The following is a 21,909-nucleotide window of genomic DNA, read 5'->3' as shown; positions in this document are numbered from 1 at the left end:
CATGTCTCTTTTCAATCTATTTCCATGGCTCGCTCTCTCTCTCTCTCTCTCTCTCTCTCTCTCTCTCTCTCTCTCTCTCTCTCTCTCTCTCTCTCTCTCTCTCTCTCTCTCTCTCTCTCTCTCTCTCTCTCTCTCTCTCTCTCTCTCTCTCTCTCTCTCTCTCTCTCTCTCTCTCTCTCTCTCTCTCTCTCTCTCTCTCTCTCTCTCTCTCTCTCTCTCTCTCTCTCTCTCTCTCTCTCTCTCTCTCTCTCTCTCTCTCTCTCTCTCTCTCTCTCTCTCACATCTCTCTCTCTCTCTCTCTCTCATTTACACTTGTGTACCTTTTGTTTTGTAGTGATGTCTGAGTGTTTCCTGTTTGCTGCTATTTAGATGGAAAGGGAAAGTTATCTAGCTAGAATAGAATAATTAAGAATAATAATTAGAACACACTTCCAAAAAAAAAAAAGTTTTCGTTTTTTAACTTTTTTTTTTTTTTAATTATTAAAAATAGTGACACTAGTGGTGTTAGGGTCCGAAATGACCCATATACCATAGAAGGTAAAAAGTCATTTATTTTTCATAAACTCAAACTTTATTTTACTCCTGATAGCAAATGCTAATTGAGGACAAGTCTCTCTCACTCTCAAACATGTAAACATTGAATATTGACAATTTGGGGGGGAATTGAGCCACACTTCTTTGCCGGGTCATTTCGGACCCTAACACCACAAGTGTCACTTTTTTTTTTGAGACCATCAGAATTAATCAAAAATGATAAATAATTTTGTTAGGTTAAAATGTTTATTTCTGAGGATATCATGAAGCCTCGTTCCAATAAAGAAATGTAAAGGGTACTTTTTACCTATTTAAACTTGAAAACGGGTCAAAAAAGACCCTAACACAATGGAAGGGTTAAGTTAAAAGAAGAAAAAAAATAGTTGTACGAACTCTTGTTTTATTGTTTCATTGGATCTTGTTTATTCGATACACTTATTTCAGGCATGCAAACAGCCCGAGGTGAAAAAGGAGACATGTTTTCTTTCGGGTCAGGTGTCGCCCTATTTGGGTTCAAAAAGGTGACTGTAGCTGTCTGTTATTTGTTTTAGCTCTTGCTCATTTGATTTTGTCATCTGTTTTAAATAGTAGGTAGCTGATATATTGCAATTTTACCTTAGCGCTAGGTATACTCTTGGTTGCTTGTTTTAGCAGAAAATGCACTTAAGACTTCTGGTGATTAGTAGTTTCGTTCCCTACCTATGTTGAATGCACTTATTGTAAGTCGCTTTGGATAAAAGCGTCTGCCAAATGACTGTAATGTAATGTAATGTAATGTAATGTGGGCAGAGACTGAGGTTCTGTGCCACCCAAACACCCGAAATTAAAAAAAAAAAAATCTGTTCAACCATACAACACATCTGAAATCCAGTCATGGTGTAGAGCCCCACTATTCACATCTCACGAGGACGAACAGGGATTCATCTGTGTGTTTTAGAAGGTTCTGATCCTCCAGTCCCATCTGTGTATGCATTCATTTAAGGAAACTCATTAAAAGTCATTAAAAGAAAATATAGGGCCACCGATGGACAACAAAACCTTCCACAGGCAAAAGTTATTTGGAATTATTATCTTGATGAAATGAAGTGTCAACTCTGTGAATGAACTCTGATGCTGAGGGTCAGGAGATCATGCTGTCAAGCCAGTCCTCCAGGTCATCCTCTGTTACCTCCTGTTTGACTGGAGCAACCTCCTCCATCTTCTCCTCTGGAACAGTCTCCACCACTTCAGGCTCTGCTGATGAAGAGGAGCAAAACACTGTATAATTAGAACTTATTATTGCATGAATGTGTGCATTAAAAATACTATTCAAAAAGAGTATACAATGATACAAAAAAAGCCATCATCATCATCATTCTATAAGCCACCAAATCTCTGATAGGCAGGGCTTCGCGTGACATTAGTGAAGAGGCCTAAAGGTCATAATGTTTATGTGGTTGGAAACGCATGTTGTGGTTTTATTATTGGCTAAGCTTCATAACACATTTGTCGTGGGACAATATCTAAATGGCGTGAAACATAGGATGGTTGGTAAGATTAGGGCTGCCTAGTATTTTAAAACTCATATGATACAGTATTATACCCCATGTCCTTAAATAAAATGATTTATTTTTAAATAAAAAGATTTATATAAAAAAAAAGGCTGCATTCCGGAGTCCTATCCTAATAATATAAAAGCATGACTGCGTTCTGTCAGTCACTTGATTGTTCATCGCTTGCTTTGAATTCAAGAAGTCAGCCAGTGAACATGATGTACCTGCACATTGTTGACTGTGAGATAATGGAGATGCTTGCGTTTCCGTATTGACTTGATCTGGAGCAGAAGTCTCTTCATCCACAATGGTGACAGGTTGAGCTCCCGAGGACGCTGACAGTGGCTTCTGTAAACCAAGTAGCTGGTCTAGCTCCTCCTCCCCATCATCCACGGGCGGCTCGGCTGCTTTACAAGAATCCTGAGGCGAAGGGCCCGACACTGAGCTTGTAACCTGGGAAACTCCCTGGCTCGTGTTGAGTCTTTTGAAAGCAGAGGCAGCCATACCAAGGTCCTGTTTTGGTGCTATGGTCAGAATAGGCAGCTCTACTGGTGTCGATACCTGAAACACAAAGGCTTGCATAAATGACAAGGCTGCAGTAGCAACAGGATAAGCAGTGAGCTTCATCTCAATGACAGAACAATGCAGGTTTTGGCAGAATATCATCATGAGCTACAAGTAGAAGCTAGAGCTCGACCGATGCTAGATTTCTGGGTCTGGTGCCGATAGTGATACAATGAACTTAATTGTATTTAACCACTTTAGACTTATTCAAATATCTTTAAAAAAACACAGAATCTAAAAGCTTGCGAGGTTGTCTTTACCCAAGGTCAAAAATCAGGACACATTGGCTGCATTAACTGCCTATACCGATAACAAAGTCAAATAATGGTCGATATATGGGTCGGGCTCTAGTAGAAACTCTAAATTCCAACAGCACATCATGGACAAAACATTTGACCTTCTGAACTGTAGTCCCACATGCAGTTCTAATTGGTTTGCATACCTGTACCAGCTCAGCCTCCAGGTTCAGTCTCAGATGGAGAGGCATTTCCTGGAGAGACTGTGCCAGCGCTGGAAGATCAACAAACACAGCTGACATCTGCAGAAAGATACACAGTGGTATAAAAACTGAAAATGGTAACCGTTCTCAGTATCTGGCCTCTGTGTTTCCAGATTTGATCGAACACGACATGAGAATACAGAATCCTAATGCTGATACAGAAGATCTCTTATTAAGTGGCCAATACAAACTTTTCCATCTACTCTTTTAAGCCTAGTTCAGACCAAAGATATGCGACCGTTTTAAGTGCGATTTATGCTTTGTCGCGTCCATGACCCATTGTGAGCTAGGTCTTATTTCACCTTTGAAGTAAAGTATTAACTTTTTGGCAATTTTACAAATTAGCTATGGGTTATTTCACTGCAAGCCATCTTCTCACATTAAAATGACAACTTCACCAATTTTTTGTGCCAAATGTTTATTGTAAAGAGGATGAGAAAACGCTTCCCAATGCATCTTGTGTCTTGAGAGCTCACACTCAAAAGGTCTCCGTCAAGAGACTGCATTTCACACATTTGTATGCAGGCTGTCAAAGACTTTCCAGCACAATTTGAGAGCCAGCTATCAACACACAGGATGCATTTGGGAAGTGTTAAGTCAGATTTTCTCATGCTCTTCACAGTGTAAAAATAGGATTCCGGTAAAAAGTATGTATTCAACACTTTTCTTGGAGCTTCTTCATGCACAGTTCAAGGTCAATATGGCCGTGACAGAACACTAGGAGCAGGCAAAAAATAAACCTAAATTCTTCATAAGAGGTGTCTTCAAAATTCAAATACACAACCAGAAATTCGATGAATAGAATAATCGAGGAGCAAGTTTAAAATGTTTTATGTCAACTAATAACACAATGTATAAAATAACACCTGTTTTGTGGAAATAGTGAAATTACTGTAGCAGATCTACAAGCTCACAACACGTTACGGTGCGTTTGTGAGCTTGTAGATCAGCTATTTTCACTATTCATGAAATGTTTTGACATTTTTTAAAACTTGATTTAATGACATGCTCAACACTGATTATTATTAGTTTTGTTTTATTTTATCATCGATTAAATCAATTAGTTTGAGAACTGTTGCACCCCTAACCAGAAAGAATCCCAAAGAATCAGTTTGCAGTATTATACATTTACCTGACTGGCCGCCAAGGAGTCCATTTCCCAATCCTTCTCCTCTGAAAAACGGAACTGGGTGAAAGAATCCCCTGGGAGAGAGAGACAGAAACGCTGGGTGAGTTATCACTGATGGGGACAAACTCCTGAATTCATTTGCTGGTGATCACTTACTCTTTACTGTAATTTATACTCAAATTAACCCATTAAATCCGGGAATGCATCTCTGTCATTTCAGATTTCTTTGGCAGATATGAAAGCTCATATGAGCTTGTAGATCTGCCATGTTTTAAAAAAATAGTGAATATTTGTGCAAATCTTTGAATATATATGTTTTAAAGCGAACATTTGAACTAAAAATATTTTGAGATGGGGGTCCGCAGTCAAATACATATCATTTTGGGGGTCCTTGACAGGAAAGGTTTGAGAACCACTGATATAGCAACATAAGTTTTCAAAAAACTTAAATCTTAAGGATTTAGAAGAAATTTGTAGAATACATATTCAAAAGATTAGCAAAATGTTCATGATTTTTCTAAAATAGCAGATCTACAAGCTCATAGCGTGGCACTCGGTGCCACGCTATGAGCTTGTAGATCTGCTATTTTTGAACAGCAAAAGAAATCTAAAATGACAGAGATGCTTTCCTGGATTGAATGGGTTAATACACCTACATACTATACCAGTGGTTCTCAACCTTTTCTGGATCAGGGCCCAATCGAAAATCTCAAAAGAGTTAAGAGTGTTAAATAGCTCTATATTCTGATTGTACTCATTGCTATAGAGTGTTTGTTCAGTAACAGGAGTCTCCATGTTTCTCCAGTTCTTTATTAAACAGACAGTACATTTTCAGGTTGAGATACCAATTGTTACCAATCAGGATAGAGAACTCAGACAGGATACAGACTAAACAAGTGAAATTGGAAGTGAGGAGTTGACAAAATTGGAACTGGAAAGTTGATAAATGGGTACTCTCTCCTGATTGGCTGAAATTTTGCAACCCACCTGAAAATGTATTTTCTGTTTACTAAGCTCATTGACTGCCATGGACGAGTTAACTCGTCGAATTCTGCCAGCTTTTTATTGTTTTCGTTTTTTCCACACAGAACCAGGAGATAACTAGCCTGGGACCAGACGAATCTGCGAGTGCAAAAAAAAATTGCACTCTGCGATTTGGGTCTGGCACCGCTCCATAGAGAATCCATTTCCTACCCCAGAAGACGTGGGGGACCAATCAGGGCCCAGTATTCAAATATGGGAGACTGTAATTGGTAGTTGGTTGTAGGTCTAACCAATTGCGTCGAGGGTCATTGTTTTGATCCCACCCCTTGAGAAAAAAAACTTCCTCATGGAAGCACCAGACTCATATCCACGCAGTGATAGAGTCTGGCTACGCCAGGCTAGGAGATAACGTGATCCAAATATTTACTGCTCCATTCACTTCCTGGTTAATGTATTACTTAAAAATTCTGTATCTAGGCTCCTACTTGAAAAGCTAAGAAAATCGAAAAATCGCTGTCAGTCTGGGCCTTATTTAGTTGTATATACTCTGGCAGTTAAAGAGCTGGAGAGACAGGGAGACCTCTGTCACTGAACAAACACTTTATAACAATGTTTACTATCAAAATATAGTGCTTTAACCTTTCAACAAAACAAGTTTTGTTTTAACCAAAAAATATCACTTACCCTACCTTTAAAGTTTCTATGACATTCATTTTCACTTTTTTTTAAAAAATGTGTTTTGGGGGGTTTTATGACCTCAATTACACCCAAAAAAAACTGAACTTTGAACATTCAGTGGATTTTCTGTGGTCTGGGTTTTTCTGAATAATTAGGCTGAAAAGTAATCTGAGATTGGCCCTTGGATAGTGAAGTCACAGGCCATTAATCCCGCCCACTCCCCTCCTCGCCCCTCCCCTCCCCTATCCTTTCCTTTTGGGGGGGGGGGGGGGGGGGGAGCAGAGGTGATGACTGACAGGCAAAATCCCTCAACAGCGACACCCGCAGGCAAAGATTTCTTTTTTCATTGCAGTTGAAAAGGCTTTAGAAATGTGAGAGAAAAACACCTGCAATGGCTCACTAGAGTGGAATTTTCAGTTAAAACTTTTTATACACGACATGACAAAGACTTTTAATATGTTGTAAAACTGAACGTCATGAAACCTTTAAGTTCTTATTTATTGGTATCACTTTTTAACATTAATGTTATATTATCACACAAATCTTACGTGTTTTGCCAATTATTTAGGGGCCCACTTGCAATACCCTTACGGCCCAAACGTAGGCCCCGGCCCAAGTTTCTTAACTTTGCATTCAAGGCTGTTTGATCAACCCACTTCCAATGCTCCGTGAGGCAATTAATGTGGTCTCCAACATGTCTAAAACCACAAATCACTGTTTCTCTGGTAACTGAAAAGTCGTCAATAAGTGTGGACAAATTGCCGATCAATACGGAGGATAAAGGCCTGCGTGTTTTTACACCACATGGTTTCCAGACACCAATTAAATGAGGGTCTTTTCAACTACAACAAAGGCAGTGGGTTATGACATCAATAAGCCCGCAAAAAGCATGGGTGCCAATTAACCCCTTAACCCATTCAATATGGGAATGCATCTGTGTCATTTTAGATTTATTTGGCTATTTAAAAATAGCAGATATGCAAGCTCATAGCGCGGCACCGAGTGCCACGCTACGAGCTTGTAGATCTGCTATTTTTGAAAAATCGTGAAAATGTGGGCAAATCTTTACAAATGTCTTCTAAATCCTAACAGTTTTTTTTTAAACTTATGTTGTTATATCAGTGGTTCTCAAACTTTTTCATGTCAAGGACCCCCAAAATGATATGTTTTTGTCCGCCGATCCCCATCATAATATGTTGTTCCGGCCTGGGCCGCAGCGTGACGGTCCAGGCACCCTAGGCTGCAATGCCAGCCTGACAGCCTGTTGTGGGTTCGAGTCCCGAACCCGACGACCTTTGCTGCGTGTCACTCCCCATTTCCAGTCAATCTACTGTCCTATACATAGGTATAAAAGCCCCCAAAAAATATATATGTTGTTCCAGAAACTAAGATTTGAATTAAAAATGTTGTTTAAAAAAATAGATAAAATATGAGCTTGTAGATCTGCTATTTTTGAATAGCCAAAGTATAAATGGCTATAGCTAAAATCTAAAATGACACAGATGCGTTCCCGGATTGAATGGGTTAAACCCTATGTAATTTGTTTACCGGTATCCCCCAGGAGTCTAAACCTGGCCCCCTCCTTTTTGTCCCTCTATACCAAATCTCTTTGCCGAAAATAGTCACTCTACAAGCTCACAACGCATCCCGTTGCGACGGGTAGTTGGCTTGTAGATCTGATATTTTCAACAAATGTTTACCTATACAGTACTAGGGATGTTAACAATTAATCGATTAATCGAATTAATCGATTAAGAAATTATCCGATTAAATCAAACGATTAACAATTAATTGAAAAAATTAAATAAAAAATAAAAAAAATAAATAATGTTCAGAACCCAAGATATGATGATTTGAAGATTTTCTGCTCCATTCACTTCTTGTTTAACTTACTTAAAAAGGCTGTATCTCGGCTTCTAAGCACTTTTTTAAAAATCTGAAATTAAGATTCTCAGATAAAAAAAAAAGCCGCTTATTAGTTAACCGGTTAATCGGTTGATAAGGTTATCAATTATCAATTAATGAATTGATCGATAATTTGCATCCCTATACAGTACCTATTCACACATGCCCAGAATAGGGATGCTACTGTAGGGTTTACTGTGGTCTTTTGTCAAAACATGCACACCATCTATCAGATTAGAAAAGAAATATTACGCAGTATGAATAATCACCGCTGCTTTGTAAGTCTGGCACGACATCCAAAACATCACAGACGCTCCGCTTTGTGCCAACAGTCACTAGAGCAGTGGTTCTTCTCAAAGCGGGGTCCAAGGACTGTCAGGGTTCCTTGAGGGGGTTCTAAATTGACCCTTCCAAGTCTAACTTTGACAATATACAAAATGGAACCAAATGGACCCATTCCAGGGTCCATTTGGTTAAGGGGGGGTCCGTGAAATGTAAAAGTTTGAGAACCACTGCACATGGCGATGGCCCCTCATCAATTTTTGTCAAAATTCTGTTTTTGCCATGGACATACAAAATGAGTAGAGCTAGGCCTAAATGACCATTACAGGTCTGTAACTCTGAGAGTGTACAAATGTAACCACATTTGTACACTCTCAATGAGTCATGGGGGTCCTCCAAAAATAAAACGTTTGAGAACCACTGTCCTAGTGGACCATACATAGTGTCGTAGTAAATCAGTGTCATACATATTCTGAAGAAAACCTGGAGACTGACATTCAGTAATTGGGTCTTATGATCAAAATAAGATTAAAAATAATATGCCACGGACCAGGCCAAGTCTTGCCACGGACACATGTGTCCGTGTATGGACATATTGATGACCCCTGACGGCACTAGAAGAAGGAGGAGGTCAGAAGGGAAAGGCCGCAGAAGACCTTTTGTCTGTGTGCCGTGTTCCTGCTGTCAATCCAGCACAGGGCGGAAGATGTATGGATGAAGGCGATAACGAGGCAACACAATGACTGCAGGCTGACAGATAAGACGGTGAATGGGAATATGACATTTGTCTGATGATTGTGGGGGCTATGGCCTTTGCAGGTGTGACATGAAAAGTACGCCATCAGCGCCAGAGTTTTTTTTCCTCACTGGGAAAGAAACAGGCAGATGATATGTGGATTAGGTGAAAATTCACAGTAGGATCTAAATCATGTTCACCCGTTTATTTCACAAGTTTGACCCACTTGTGAAATAAACGGAAGAACATGATTTAGATCCTACTGTGAATTTGGACAATTTGAGACAGTTTTGAGCACCACTGATATGTGCTCAAAGTGCTCAAAACTGTCTCATGTCAAGGACCCCCCAAAGTTCTATGTGTTTGGCCGCGGACTGACCCCCATTTCAAAATATTGTGTTCTAGGGACCCCCAGAAGCAAAGATTGGAGTTAAATGTTTCACTTTTAAAAGAATATGCAAATTGTCAAAATTCACAGTAGGATCTAAATCATGTTCTTCCATTTATTTCACAAGTGTGTCAATCTGAGTTTTTCACCAATACTATGAACAACTTTCCTTCAAAGCTAAACATAAGAGTTTGAACAACAAAACGTGATACTGAAATAAGTTGGGAGATGGGCTTTGTGGACATTTTCCATTCAAAAGCACATTTCTTTATTGTAATGCTGATGAAATGCTGAGAAATCATTTGAGATATTGAAAGTAACATTTTCACAGGTAGGAGACCGTTTAGAAGAACAGTCGACTGTCTGGGGCTAATCTCACACCACTGGACCGATTCACCACCGAATCTTGTGTGCACGGCCAGAAGGCCAAAGAAACACCTCCACTGATTTTTCACATACAGTATTTCTTTTAGTAGTTTTGAAATATTTAAATTCAATGTTGCCTCATTGGAAGTCTCGCATTTCTAGATTTGATGGGCTATTGGTCACAAATGTACACAGTGATGATTAAACTCTGAATGAGAACCATTTACTCACACACAGAGTCATCTGTAAGTTCATAGGACTCTATTGCAAATGTATTGTTCTTATTCTCTCTCCTGTTTGTTCCGTTGTAGTCTCTCTCTCTCCCACTCCTGTTCTCTCCGTATAAGATCTGCCTCAACCTTGGTCCACCTTCACCCCTCAGCCTACCTTCAACAGCACAAAACTGCTGACGACGGTGAACTGCTAAACTCCTGCCACATGGCGCCTATGCAGTGTCAACCTGATCTGTGTTCATGCAAATGCCATGCAGGTGGTTCAGAGGACCTGACACCACCATGCCAACCACTGCCAGGAAGAATGAAGAGGAGTCTCTGTTAACGCTCCATGGAAGAAGAGAGAGAGAGAGGGAGAGAGAGAGAGGGAGAGAGATAGGAAAAATAAAAGTTGAGACTTGTGCCAGTGGGTCCAAGCAGACTTCAGTGACTTAATCCATTAAGACCTGAGGCAGTTTTCTGAAAAACTTATATTGCTATATCAGTGGTGCTCAAAACTGTCTCATGTCAAGGACCCCCAAAGTTCTATGTATTTGGCCGCCGACTGACCCCCATTTCAAAATATTGTGTTCTAGGGACCCCCAGAAGCAAAGATTGGAGTTAAATGTTTCACTTTAAAAGAATATGCAAATTGTCAAAATGTTTAAAAAATAGCACATCTACAAGCTCGTAGCGCGGCACGAAGCTTGTAGATCTGCTATTTTTGAATAGCCAAAGTATAAAATAATGCTTTTTAGCTGAAATGACACGGATGCTTTCCCGCTTCTAATGGGTTAAATCCTCTGTCTGATCTTGGCTAAAACCTGCTCCGTCTGTCGTCTTATGTCAGGCGTCAAGGAAAGGCCACATATCAACATGTTTCCAGATGTGTAGCATAGAGCTTTACATGTACCACCAGATTAAGTATCACATGACTTCAAAGAGTTCATGTGAGCCAAAACGCATCTTAACGTGTGCCCCATGTTATTTGAGAATACATAAAATATGTCACTGAACAGTATACAACTAAAAACTACCTCCCCATAAAGGCCTGTTTTGTAGTCCGTCTCTTATGAAATGGTATTATTGTAAAAATGAGTTAATAGTAACAGCAGACTATTCATACTGTGGATAAATACCATTAGTCATGCTTAGTCAGGCCAAGTGGCTACAGTAAGTTAGCGTTGTGTAACTCCAGCAAAGTGTCCCATCTCTTGACATATTGCGGGCCGACACCCACATCAACAGATTTGGTTTCACCAGCAGTCTGGAAGCGTTATCTGTGGCTCTGCAACATTGCACTCTCCTCTCAGCTTTTATATTCGGATCCGTTCTCTCATCTTCACTCGCCTCGCTCCCCGCCCTTCTGTTCCACACCGCTATTTTCCTGCTGCACTCGACTCAACGCCACTGTGTTCTCACCCAATCACCGTTGATCTCCAACTCTAGCCTTGAGAGGCCCTTGTTCTGCTCTGAGAGCTACTGTGTGGAGCTGGCACACACAGACGGAAGGTAGAGATAAGCCATGCCAGGCTTGTATTACTGCAATATCTAGCCGTCCTTGAGCAGGATCGGAGAGTTCACAAAAAATATGTGTGTTGTGACAAGATTACAGTAAAGTCATTACAACAAGATTAAAAATCTAAAAAGGCCCACTAGCAGGCCCTAAATGCTGGGCTGCTCCTTGCACTGAACCAGACATTTTGGCCAAAGGGTGGCACTTGAAGAAAATATCGTCCGATAACGAGGATGTCTGTCCCCTTTTCAATTGCGCTAGACCCCTGGGAGATGGATTGTTGAGGTGGAGCATAACACCTACCATCAGTACTACTTATCCCACAACTTTGTTACCTAAGCCGTGCTACTCATACGCTGAGTTGGCAGTGTCCGGGATCGAACACAGAACCTCGTGGTCCAAAGGGGAGTGCTCCACCAACGAGCTACCCAGACACACATCGGGGTTAAGTGGTCAATGAAGCATGTGATCAGTGGATTACAATGACTACTCCACATTGGAAGCCCTCACATGTGCGACATCATGTGAAACACACAGATGCAGACAAGCACGTCAACCTTGGTTTCCTGTGTGCGGTGTGGCCCAGCAGAAACACTGACATCCTGTTTGTGACAGCGCGTCATTGTTGTCCCGCTGTTTCTTAGGCTACTGTATGCACAGGAACTCACACATATTACACACAAACAGAAGATTTCACAGGCGTATGCATGCAAGAAAACGTACACACCCTTGCTGACTTGACCATGCCTTAAGAAAGTGTACACTTCACTGTGGCGATAGGGACAAACTAACCAACTGTAGCAAAGCTCCCGTGCTGGCAGGCTGCCAACTGTGTAAGCCTGAGGGAATGAAGCTGCGGTGCGTGGAATTAACTCAGACTTGGAATGCTCCCTGAAGCAACGACCGGTTGGACGAGGCAAAGCAGGTAGACAAACAAAATTTACGGGAAAATACCTAATTATACCTAATTTTCAAGGAGGAACCATGGATAATAGGCAGCAGTTTCTCCCAAATCGATTCATAAGTGTTACTGCATCTGCTGCCATGAAATTTTCACAATAACCATTCCAAATTAAAGGAGGAGTTCACCCAAAAAATGACTTATTTTCTATCAATTGCACACCCATTGAACCTTGAATCCATGGATTATTTTTTGTTTTTGTCGCATTCCTAAACTAATAATGTATCCGGTAGGAGACACAAAGTAGATTATTTGTGTCTCCTACCGGAAATACACACGGTCATCAAATTATTGTTTTAGGAATGCCACAAAAACAAAAGAAAATCCATGAAATCAAGGCTTCATGGGGTGCGTAATTGATAGAAAATAAGTCATTTTTTGGGTGAACTCCTCCTTTAATGTTTTGTGGTTGTGACCACTTCTCTAATTCAATTTAGTCTTGAGTTGTGACTTGGGTCTGTCTGTCCCCTACACAGGGAATCATAGCTTTAACAGACGCTGTAATGCCACCTAGTAGCTACCAGAGACATTACCAAAAATACTAAGTCACACTATGACTTTAAATAGCACTGCAGTGAAAAGGCATGAAGGTGACTGCATGGGATATGGTGTTCATTTTAGCGGTGCAACAGCTAAAAAAAAACAATTGATTAATAAAAGAATTGGGTTTTTAATAAAATAATCGATTTTGGGGACACCTTTATACAAAATAGGGCTCAAGTGGTTAATCAGACTAATCAATTTAATCAATTATAATAAATCTATTTAATATAAAAATGTATCTTTTGCATTCATTCGTTGATATGTAAGAAATAATAAAATATTTTTAAAAGATTATTAAATAGATTATTCAATCAAAAAAGTGATCTATAGACTGGCTAAGAAAAGAATCGATAGTTGCAGCCCTAGTAAATTCATCCATGAAGGAAAGCCATAGTCAGGTTCACTATGTAAAACAATATACTTTCGTTCAAAATTTGTGGAGATTAGCAAAACTATACATTTTTTTTATCTTCAGAACATGGGGAATCCAAAAATCTATGTTTGCATTTGCACAGACACCTGCATGTCCGCCATATTGGACGTTCAAAATGGCCGCCATAAAATATATAATTTGTGCTACCTTGGCTTCTAGACGACATAGACAGTTAATTAAATATGCTAATCCTATGTTTTCTGGGCCAAGGAATCCAATAGAGACCTAAAGGATAGTGCACAGGGACTTGCAGCAGCGCCCCCTAGGGGATGGCCATGGAAATGCAGGTTGACTATGTTAGAAAATATACTTTTGTTACAAATTTTTGATTAGCAAAACTATAACACTTTTGGAATCTTCAGAGCATGGGGAATCCAAAAATCCTTGTTTGCATTTGCACAGATACCTGCATGGCCGCCATATTGCATGTTCAATATGGACCACATAAAATATATAGTCTATTTTGTGCTACGTTGGATTCTAGACAACCAACCTTCATTAAATATGTTTTCCAGGTCAAGGAGTCCAATACAGACCTCAATGTAGTTCTCAGGATTATAGAAAAGCAAGAAAACAAATGTAAATGTAAAACATAGTGTTTATAGTTGTGTAGTATCAACACATCATTGACTTTACAGGTTTACAGGTGTAAAGAAATGGGTGGAAAAACCCTTTGTTTCTGTTGTTTTCAAAGAGAAGAAAAGAAAAGAAGAGGGGGGGGGGGTCAGGGAGAGCAAGGAGATCTAACAGTAATAGAACACATGTCAAGGATATACAAGTGGCGTAAACCAACAGATACAGTATGTACATGAGGTTAGACATAAGGCGAAAGGGCCTACTCTGTGTGGAGTTTGCATGTTCTCCCGTGTCTCCTAGGGTAGTTAATAGAATACCCTCACAAAAACATGTAGTAATCCTGGTCACTATACTTCCTCCCCCTGGTCAGCCGGGGCGCCTGATGGAGGGGAAGGGAACTGGTTGGAATAACGTGTTCCTTCCACACGCTACGTCCAACCAGGGAAACTCCCCCCTGTCAGGTGACAAGAAGGTCAGTTGGCTCTCATGCTTTGAAGGAGGCATGTGCTTGGCCTTGGCCTCCCTAGGCTGGTGGGGGGAGTGTAGTGCCCAGGATCACTTAGCTAATTGGCACCGGGTGAAAAAGGGGTTACAGAATCGAGCGATAAAAATTAGGGGGAAAAAAGCCGCAAGGTGGTGACACTTTGGTAGGTCTACATTAGCAGCAGGTATGATATTAGACATTAAGGTGCAAAAACAGTATGAACGATTGAACTATATACATACAATATCTACTAGATCTATCATTCAGGAATATTCTTTTACAGCTCGTCATCACTGTCTGGGGTGTCATTTTCAGCATTACAGACAGTCCGTGTCGTTTTCACAGTCACTTCCATACAAACAAAGTTCTGTGCAAGCAAAGTTGTGTCCCCTGCATGACCTTCTCTGGGTTGTCCAATGGGTTTTGCACTGACATCTGACCACTAACAGAAACTAACAGAGGAAGGCGACCTAACACAGGAGGTGAATGATGCATTGGCCAACTTTGTATGATGTACTGCCCAAGGGGCATCCATATAACAAGCATTCCTGACCTAAGGTGGTATCTGTTTTACAAACATCTGGCATAAAGCAGCAAGTTGCCTCCTACCGTTGGTGCCCTTGAGGAGAACATTGAACGTGTGCATGATCAAAGTTGGGTGTGGTGCCAAGCCACTGTGACGTGGCAGAGTCTTTTTGACCCACTCAAACATGGAGCCATGGTGAGATACTACCTACTACCACAAAGGTTCCTCCTGCACCACAGGCCATTGTAGAGTTGGTCAGATGTCAGTGCAAAACCCATTGTACAACCCAGAGATGTTCATGCAGGAGACACAACTTGCACAGAACTTTGTTTGGAAGTGACTGCGAAAACGACACAGACTGCAATGCTGAAAATGACCCTCCTAACAGTGATGAAGGGCCGTAAAAGAATGATGATATTATTGTATATAGTTCAATCTTATAACTTGTCAATACTGTTTTTGCAAGTTAATGTATAATATCATGTACATACCTGCTGCTAATGTAGACCTACCAAAGTGTCACCACCTTGCACCTTATGTCTAATCTCATGTACATACTGTATCTGTTGGTTTATGCCATTTGTATATCCTTGACATGTTTTCTATTGCTGATAGATTGTTCTCCTTGCTCTCCCCGCCCTCTTCTTTTCTTTTCTTCTCTTTGAAAACAACAGAAACAATGGAGTTTTTCACCCATTTCTTTACATCTGTAAACCTGTGGTGTAATAAAGTCAATGATGTGTTGATATTACACAAATATAAAGACTATATTTTCCATTTACATTTGTTTTCTTGCTTTTATATAATAACTACATTGAGGTCTTTATTGGACTCCTTGACCTGGAAACATATTAACTAAGGTTGGTTGTCTAGAATCCAAGATAGCACAAATTAGGCTATATATTTTAGGTCGTCCATATTGAACAATATGGTGGGCCATGCATGGAATCTGTGCAAATGCAAACAAGGATTTTTGGATTCCTCATGCTCTGAAGATTCCAAAAGTGTATATTTTTCTAATCTAAACTTTTGAACGAAAATATATTTTTTAACATAGTAAACCTGAATTTCACTGGCCATCCCCTAGGTGGCGCTACTGCAAGTCCCTGTGCACAATCCTTTAGGTCTCTGTTGGATTCCTTGACCCAGAAAACATTGGATTAGCATATTTAATTAACTTTCTATGTTGTTTAGAAGCCAAGATATCACAAATTATGTATTTTATGGTGGCCATTTTGAACGTCCAATATGGCGGACATGCAGGTGTCTGTGCAAATGCAAACATAGATTTTTGGATTCCCCATGTTCTGAAGATAAAAATAAAGTATTGTTTTGCTAATCTCCACAAATTTTGAACAAGAACACATAGTGAACCTGACTACCACCCAGAATGACAAACCATCCAAGCTGAAACACTGAAGGACACGGAGAGGAACACAGAAGAAAAGGGGAGGAGAGTATTGGAGGAGAGAACCAGAAAGGAGACATGGACAAATGAGAAAAAGGCAGTAGACATGAAAAACGTAGGATGGAAAAGTGGAAAGGAGAGTAGGTAGGAGGAGGAAAGATGAAAGGAGGAAAAGAAAGAAGGAGGTAGGGGAAGACGAGAGAGATCTGACAAAACAGCTTATCCTGTTGCGAGAGGCGAGAGGCCCCCAACATGCCTTTTAACCAAGCAAATTAGACCAACGTTGGACAACTCTGAAAGCTGCTACATTGTCAATAAATCACTGCCTGCACTAATTGCAATCAAAATCACAACAAACAACCAACCCAGCGAGACAATAAAGACAAGAAAAGGTATTTATTCTGTCCTTTCAAGGAGAATAGCTGAGCCTGTCTCACGGCCATATCAGTAGATCTTTCTTCATTATTCTAGGAAAGACTTTACGCATTAGAACAACCTGTGACCATACACTTAAAAGGAACTCCCTGTACTTGTACTGTTGTTTGTCACTACATCCTGTCACTCGAATGCCTGACAAACTGTACCAAAAGCGGACAGAGAGCTACTGTAGCTCCTGTAAACAAACAGAGGCAGACACCCACACTTTACACTTAAAAAACAGAGGCAGGGGGGCGCCGATGGCACAGTGGTTAAGGCGCATACCACATAGGCTCTAATGCAGCCTGACAGCGAGTTTCAGGTTTGATTCCCGTGCCTGACAACCTGTGTTGCGTGTGTGTCACTCCCCGTCTCTCTCCCTGATTCTTGTCACTCTCCACTCAATCTGGCAGCCCATCGGCAATTTATTTTTCCTTTGAATTTCATGCGGAGCTCTAAATCTGTCTTGAGAGATTACCCAGTATAGTGGAGATTACCCTCCACTATACTGCATTACCTCCATTATAAAAAATGTAATACAAAGGAAAAAACAGAAGCAGGCTTACCTACCAATTTTAAAAAGGGATGCAATAATTTTAAGCAAGCTAGTTATTTATTCATCAGTACAATGAAAAGGAAAAAACAGAAGCAGGCTTACCTACCAATTTTAAAAAGGGATGCAATCATTTTAAGCAAGCTAGTTATTTATTCATCAGTACAATGAAAATTACATTTCCCACCAGGAATTTCATATTTTAAAATGCTTTTTAGTACCCAGAAAGTTCATGCCCTCCTTTTGACAAAAAAATACATAATTCATAGAGCAAGTCAAATGCTATCAAGATCTTGTGGCACCCAATGTTTGATGTGAAGAGTGCACAGTGACTGCAGAAAATCGTGTGAACCCTTTTGTTCCTATGCTGTACATGTCATAATAGGCGAACATTTTGCAAAAATAGACAAACAAGCAGCAAAAATAGAAGATCTACAAGCTTAAAACACGCCGTGATGGGAGCTTGTCGGCTATATAGGTGAAGAGATTTGGTGTACAGTAGAAGGAGAGAAGCAGAGGGCAGAGGATAGAGCACTGGGGGACCATGGTCAAGTATATAGGGTTTTAGTGGTTAAAAGAAGAGCCAATAAATGGCAGAAGGGGACTTCACTTTACAACAGCTTGTCAAGTTTACGGTCCACCATTTAGGCATTTACCAATGTTAGACCTAGTTACAGTTTGATTAGGTCTCAAAAAGAAAAAAGAAAAATCTGAACCCTGGTAGTCAACAAATCACACTCACACAATAACACTGGATCCTAACTGTCTGCAGAACATAACGGAGAGAATAATATTTAGTCTACACTGGCTATGTGACAGCTCTCTGCATAAACTAGCTTATAGGCACATATTTAGCTTGAAAACAACAAAAAAATCTGTCAATTCTTACACTATGTCTGCAACACATGATTAATGAAGGAGAAATGATGGTTAGGAGATTCAAAAGGCCTTAGAGTGCAGATCCAGAATCTGTCTTATACATGCACAAAGGTTGCACCATGAAAACCAATAAGCTACAGGGACATTTTACCAACATTGTTTTCTGTTAAGGCAAACCCAAGCAACCACCCGATGCATCCTTTCACAACATTATCTAGGCCAGGGGTTCACCATGCCTAGGACCCTCAAATAGCGATAGCCTCTGGCTGCAGCCCCCTGCTGTAAATGGCTGTAAAAATAAAATCTCAAAAAATAAATAAATAAAAGAAAATAGTGAAAATAGCTAATCTAAAGGCTCACGTTTTGTATTCTTATCCTTTGTCCCCCCTAGCGGCCCCCACTTTGAACACCTGTGACCCAGTGTGGGCTCCAGACAGAAATCAGCAGGGGGGCATTCATTTTTCCAAGGGGGGCACTTTATTTTTCAACACCCCTACAGCTTGCAATTTGGGCCATATAGCTTTAGTTAGCCTAGGTCATTGCTGTGACCTAGGTTAACTAAAGCGATAAACCCTAACCCAACTTCAAACCTCCAATCGACGGGGCGTAGTGGTTAGGGCACATACCACATATAGGCTCTAATGCAGCCTGACAGCGAGTTACGGGTTCAATTCCTGAGCCCGATGACCTTTCAGAGCATGTTCATCTTAATGATCAATCGACTGTGTTCCGGCTTGGATCAATGGCACTCACATAGTAGATACAGTATATTAAATTTCCTATTTATCAGTATCACAATGAAAACTTTTTATTTTTTATTAATATTAACTCATTCAGTGCCTGACTTATTTCTGGCAGTTTGGCTCTGAGTGCCAGAGCCAAAATCATTCATTGTAAAAAAAAAAAAAGTGCTTAGGAGCCAAGATACAGCCTTTTTCAGTAAGAAGTTAAACAAGCAGTGAATGGAGCAGAACATTTTCAAATCATGATATCTTGGGTTCTGAGGTTCTCTTGGGTTTTTTTGTTTTTTTTGTTTTTTTGACGTCTTAGACGTCCAGTGGCACAGGGCTTATGATACAACGGACGTCTTAGACGTCGAGTGGCACTGAATGAGTTAAGGCATAAATAAAGTCTAAGTGTTTTGCCAATTAGTTGGGGGCCCACTTGCAATATCCTCACGGCCCATAGGTTTGGAATCCCTGTTCTAGACCTCCCACAGAGCAGAGACCATTGAGGTTATGGCAGTATATACTATGAATTGTAGAGCTGAAGGAACATTTCAGTTGGGATGAATGAAATGGCCCATGGTGTAGCTGTTCCCTGTGGCTAGAGTACAGTAGCTTAAGGACAGACAGCCGCTGGGTGATAGATAGCTGGCTTGAAAGCAGAGAAAGGCCTAGAATTGTATGACCAAGTAAACAGCAATTATAAAATGGATCCAACTCTTTGTCCATTTTGTCTATACACATTACACACTGCTACCTCCCTATTTTTTTGTGAGTGACGTGTTGGGTGACTGTTTATACAGTGAATGAGCTATGCAGGGCAATCAAGGGGACGCAAACAAAAGCTGAATAAATTTGAATGGCTGCCGTATTCCACTGGGGGAGCTATTTTAGTACGGCCGCCTTATGTTGTTGTGAAGATGTCAGGTACAAATGGCTGGGAGTTAACTGGGCTTTTGCTGTACTTCAGGCTTTTAATAACTGTCATCCATCCAAGACTAAGGTCAAGTTCCTTTGTGAAGCTAGGCCACTTGGGGGCTTATCAAAAGGCCCAATTACTCTCTAATTGGGCCAGTTCAGGAAATTCCATACTATACAGCTTCACATGGTCAAGCTGACATGGTCAAGCTGTATAGTAGGTCTAGAGAAATATTTAACTAGAGGGATCGATTCAACATTATATGGCAGGGCCATCTGGGTAATTAATCCACAGAGTTTTGGCATGGGCTACTGGATTATTATTGAAACAGCTAATGAGCTGTTTGAGATCAACACCATTGCAAAGTGATAAAGCTGGAGGTGGACAACAGTTGTGATGAATCAAAAAGGCTTTTAGGAACCATGCATCTGCTAGAGGGCTTAATGGACCATCATTATCAAGCACGACTATTGTTATTTACGGCAAGACAAGTGAGGCAGTGTGGGAGGTTTGAAGCACACATCCCCAATTATCTTTAATTGAAGCATAGAACCATACCATAAAATGACTGATTTTAGAGTTATTGTCGTCCCCCAAATATGTACATTGTTAAAACACATTAGAGGATCAAGTGCAATCAAAAGCCAAAGAGAATAGGTGGGTTTTAAGTAAGGATCGGAAAACCTCAATGGCATGTACATTGTGATCCAAGTTGATCCAAAGTCTTGCGTTTAATCCATGTCTGTTGTTATTTGTTTATTTCTGACCAGCGTCAAGAAAACTGGGTGGATTTCAAAATAAGAGCAACTTTGATTAACACCATTGGAAACCTGTAACATGATCACTCAACAGGCGTTTTATTCTTAAATCTACTGGAACCGGAGTCTACTGGAAGCAGGTAGATTAATTTAGAATAGGTGAAACTAACTATTAGGGAGAAATCAACAGACAAAAAAATTACAAATCAAAGAAACTCCGTCGATTACGGGGTATTGAACTGACTACTTGAATCGTCGATTTTCAGCGGGCAGCCATAAACGATAGGATGTGAAGTTCTCCTTTATGCACAGCTCATAAATGTGATTATTTGTAATGATGTACAATATCACCCTATCAATGACAAAAGGATTCTGCCAGTAGTGCGTCACTGATTCCTTTATCATCAGTCAATGCATGTAGTAAAACAAATGTGGGAAAAAAGAAAGACAACAAAAACACCCACAAAGGGATGCATAAACTGCCCATACCAGCATATTCTGTTCCAGGTCTCTGCATTCCTGGCATATGACCATTTAATTACAGTAATATTGACTTTAACCTTGATTGTGACCTTGACCTTATCAACCCAAAAGTTGATCATCTCTTTGGGGCAGCCTACTGATCATTCCCACTGACAAACACATTTTGCCCTGCAACACATGTATGCGGGCGAGCTAACAACATATAACATGACCGCAATACTTCATAATGTCTCCATGTTGACGGACTCATGCTGTATATTCCCTCCATAACCTCACACAACAGCCCATTCACTATTGTGAAACCTGTCATATTTTTCTTACTTAGTCGATCATAGGACAAAGTTGAACAAAACATTGGCAGTATCCTTTAAGGCCATGACCTCCACCAACATACAGTAGTGTTTAATAGGACCAGGATACCTTTGCAGCATCACAGAGGCCAAGTGTGTAGGAGGAGGCCTGTGATGTACCTAATGGACAGACATGGAGCTGTGGACATTACACGTCTCATTATTCTAGCTTTCATAGGGGTCCATAGTATATTCTCCCGAAGATCAATAACTGTGCTCAGCTGGCCTGGTGGTCCATTCCAGGCGGTCTTCCTGCCTCAATGTCTCATCACCATCACAAAGACGTGAGCGCATGAAAAAGATGTTCACACAAACATGCAGTGCAGCGCCTTTGCAATCAATTCAATCATACAGACTGCTGCTGAGGCAAGACATGCAGTACAGTAGCTCTAAAAAGGAGTGCAGACAAATAGTGAAGCTTTAATCAATACCGAGGGGTGTGGGGATGGGAATGTGATGAGCTACTGTCACAAAATCTTCCATTATACCGATTGAATAACGCAGAGCAACTGTGACTATACTGAATACTTTGACCTTCGCAAGTTGGAAACATTGAGACTGCTTCACAT

At 40.5% G+C, this 21,909-nt stretch overlaps 1 protein-coding gene across 2 annotated transcripts in view; it reads right to left on the bottom strand.

Annotated features, from left to right (window-relative positions):
- Positions 1-960: 960 nt before the first annotated feature.
- aven (apoptosis, caspase activation inhibitor) overlaps positions 961-21,909 on the bottom strand; it is a 34,415-nt gene continuing 13,466 nt past the window's right edge. Inside the window, exons 3-6 of one of the 2 annotated variants that reach the window (XM_084082806.1) lie at positions 4,262-4,332; positions 3,073-3,168; positions 2,291-2,627; positions 961-1,770 (exon numbers count right to left, since the gene is read on the bottom strand). In XM_084082806.1, coding sequence (XP_083938932.1) covers positions 1,655-1,770; positions 2,291-2,627; positions 3,073-3,168; positions 4,262-4,332 — 620 coding nt within the window. In that variant the 3' untranslated portion in view covers positions 961-1,654. The remainder of the gene's footprint in view (positions 1,771-2,290; positions 2,628-3,072; positions 3,169-4,261; positions 4,333-21,909) is intronic. The other variant, XM_084082807.1, reaches the window with a different exon arrangement.

The sequence above is a fragment of the Gymnoscopelus microlampas genome (genome assembly GCF_963454915.1).
Source record: "Gymnoscopelus microlampas genome assembly, chromosome: 16".
NCBI classification, from domain to species: Eukaryota; Metazoa; Chordata; class Actinopteri; order Myctophiformes; family Myctophidae; genus Gymnoscopelus; species Gymnoscopelus microlampas.
Note: the sequence above shows the minus strand (reverse complement) of the source record. Positions and strands in the feature narration are given on the sequence as shown.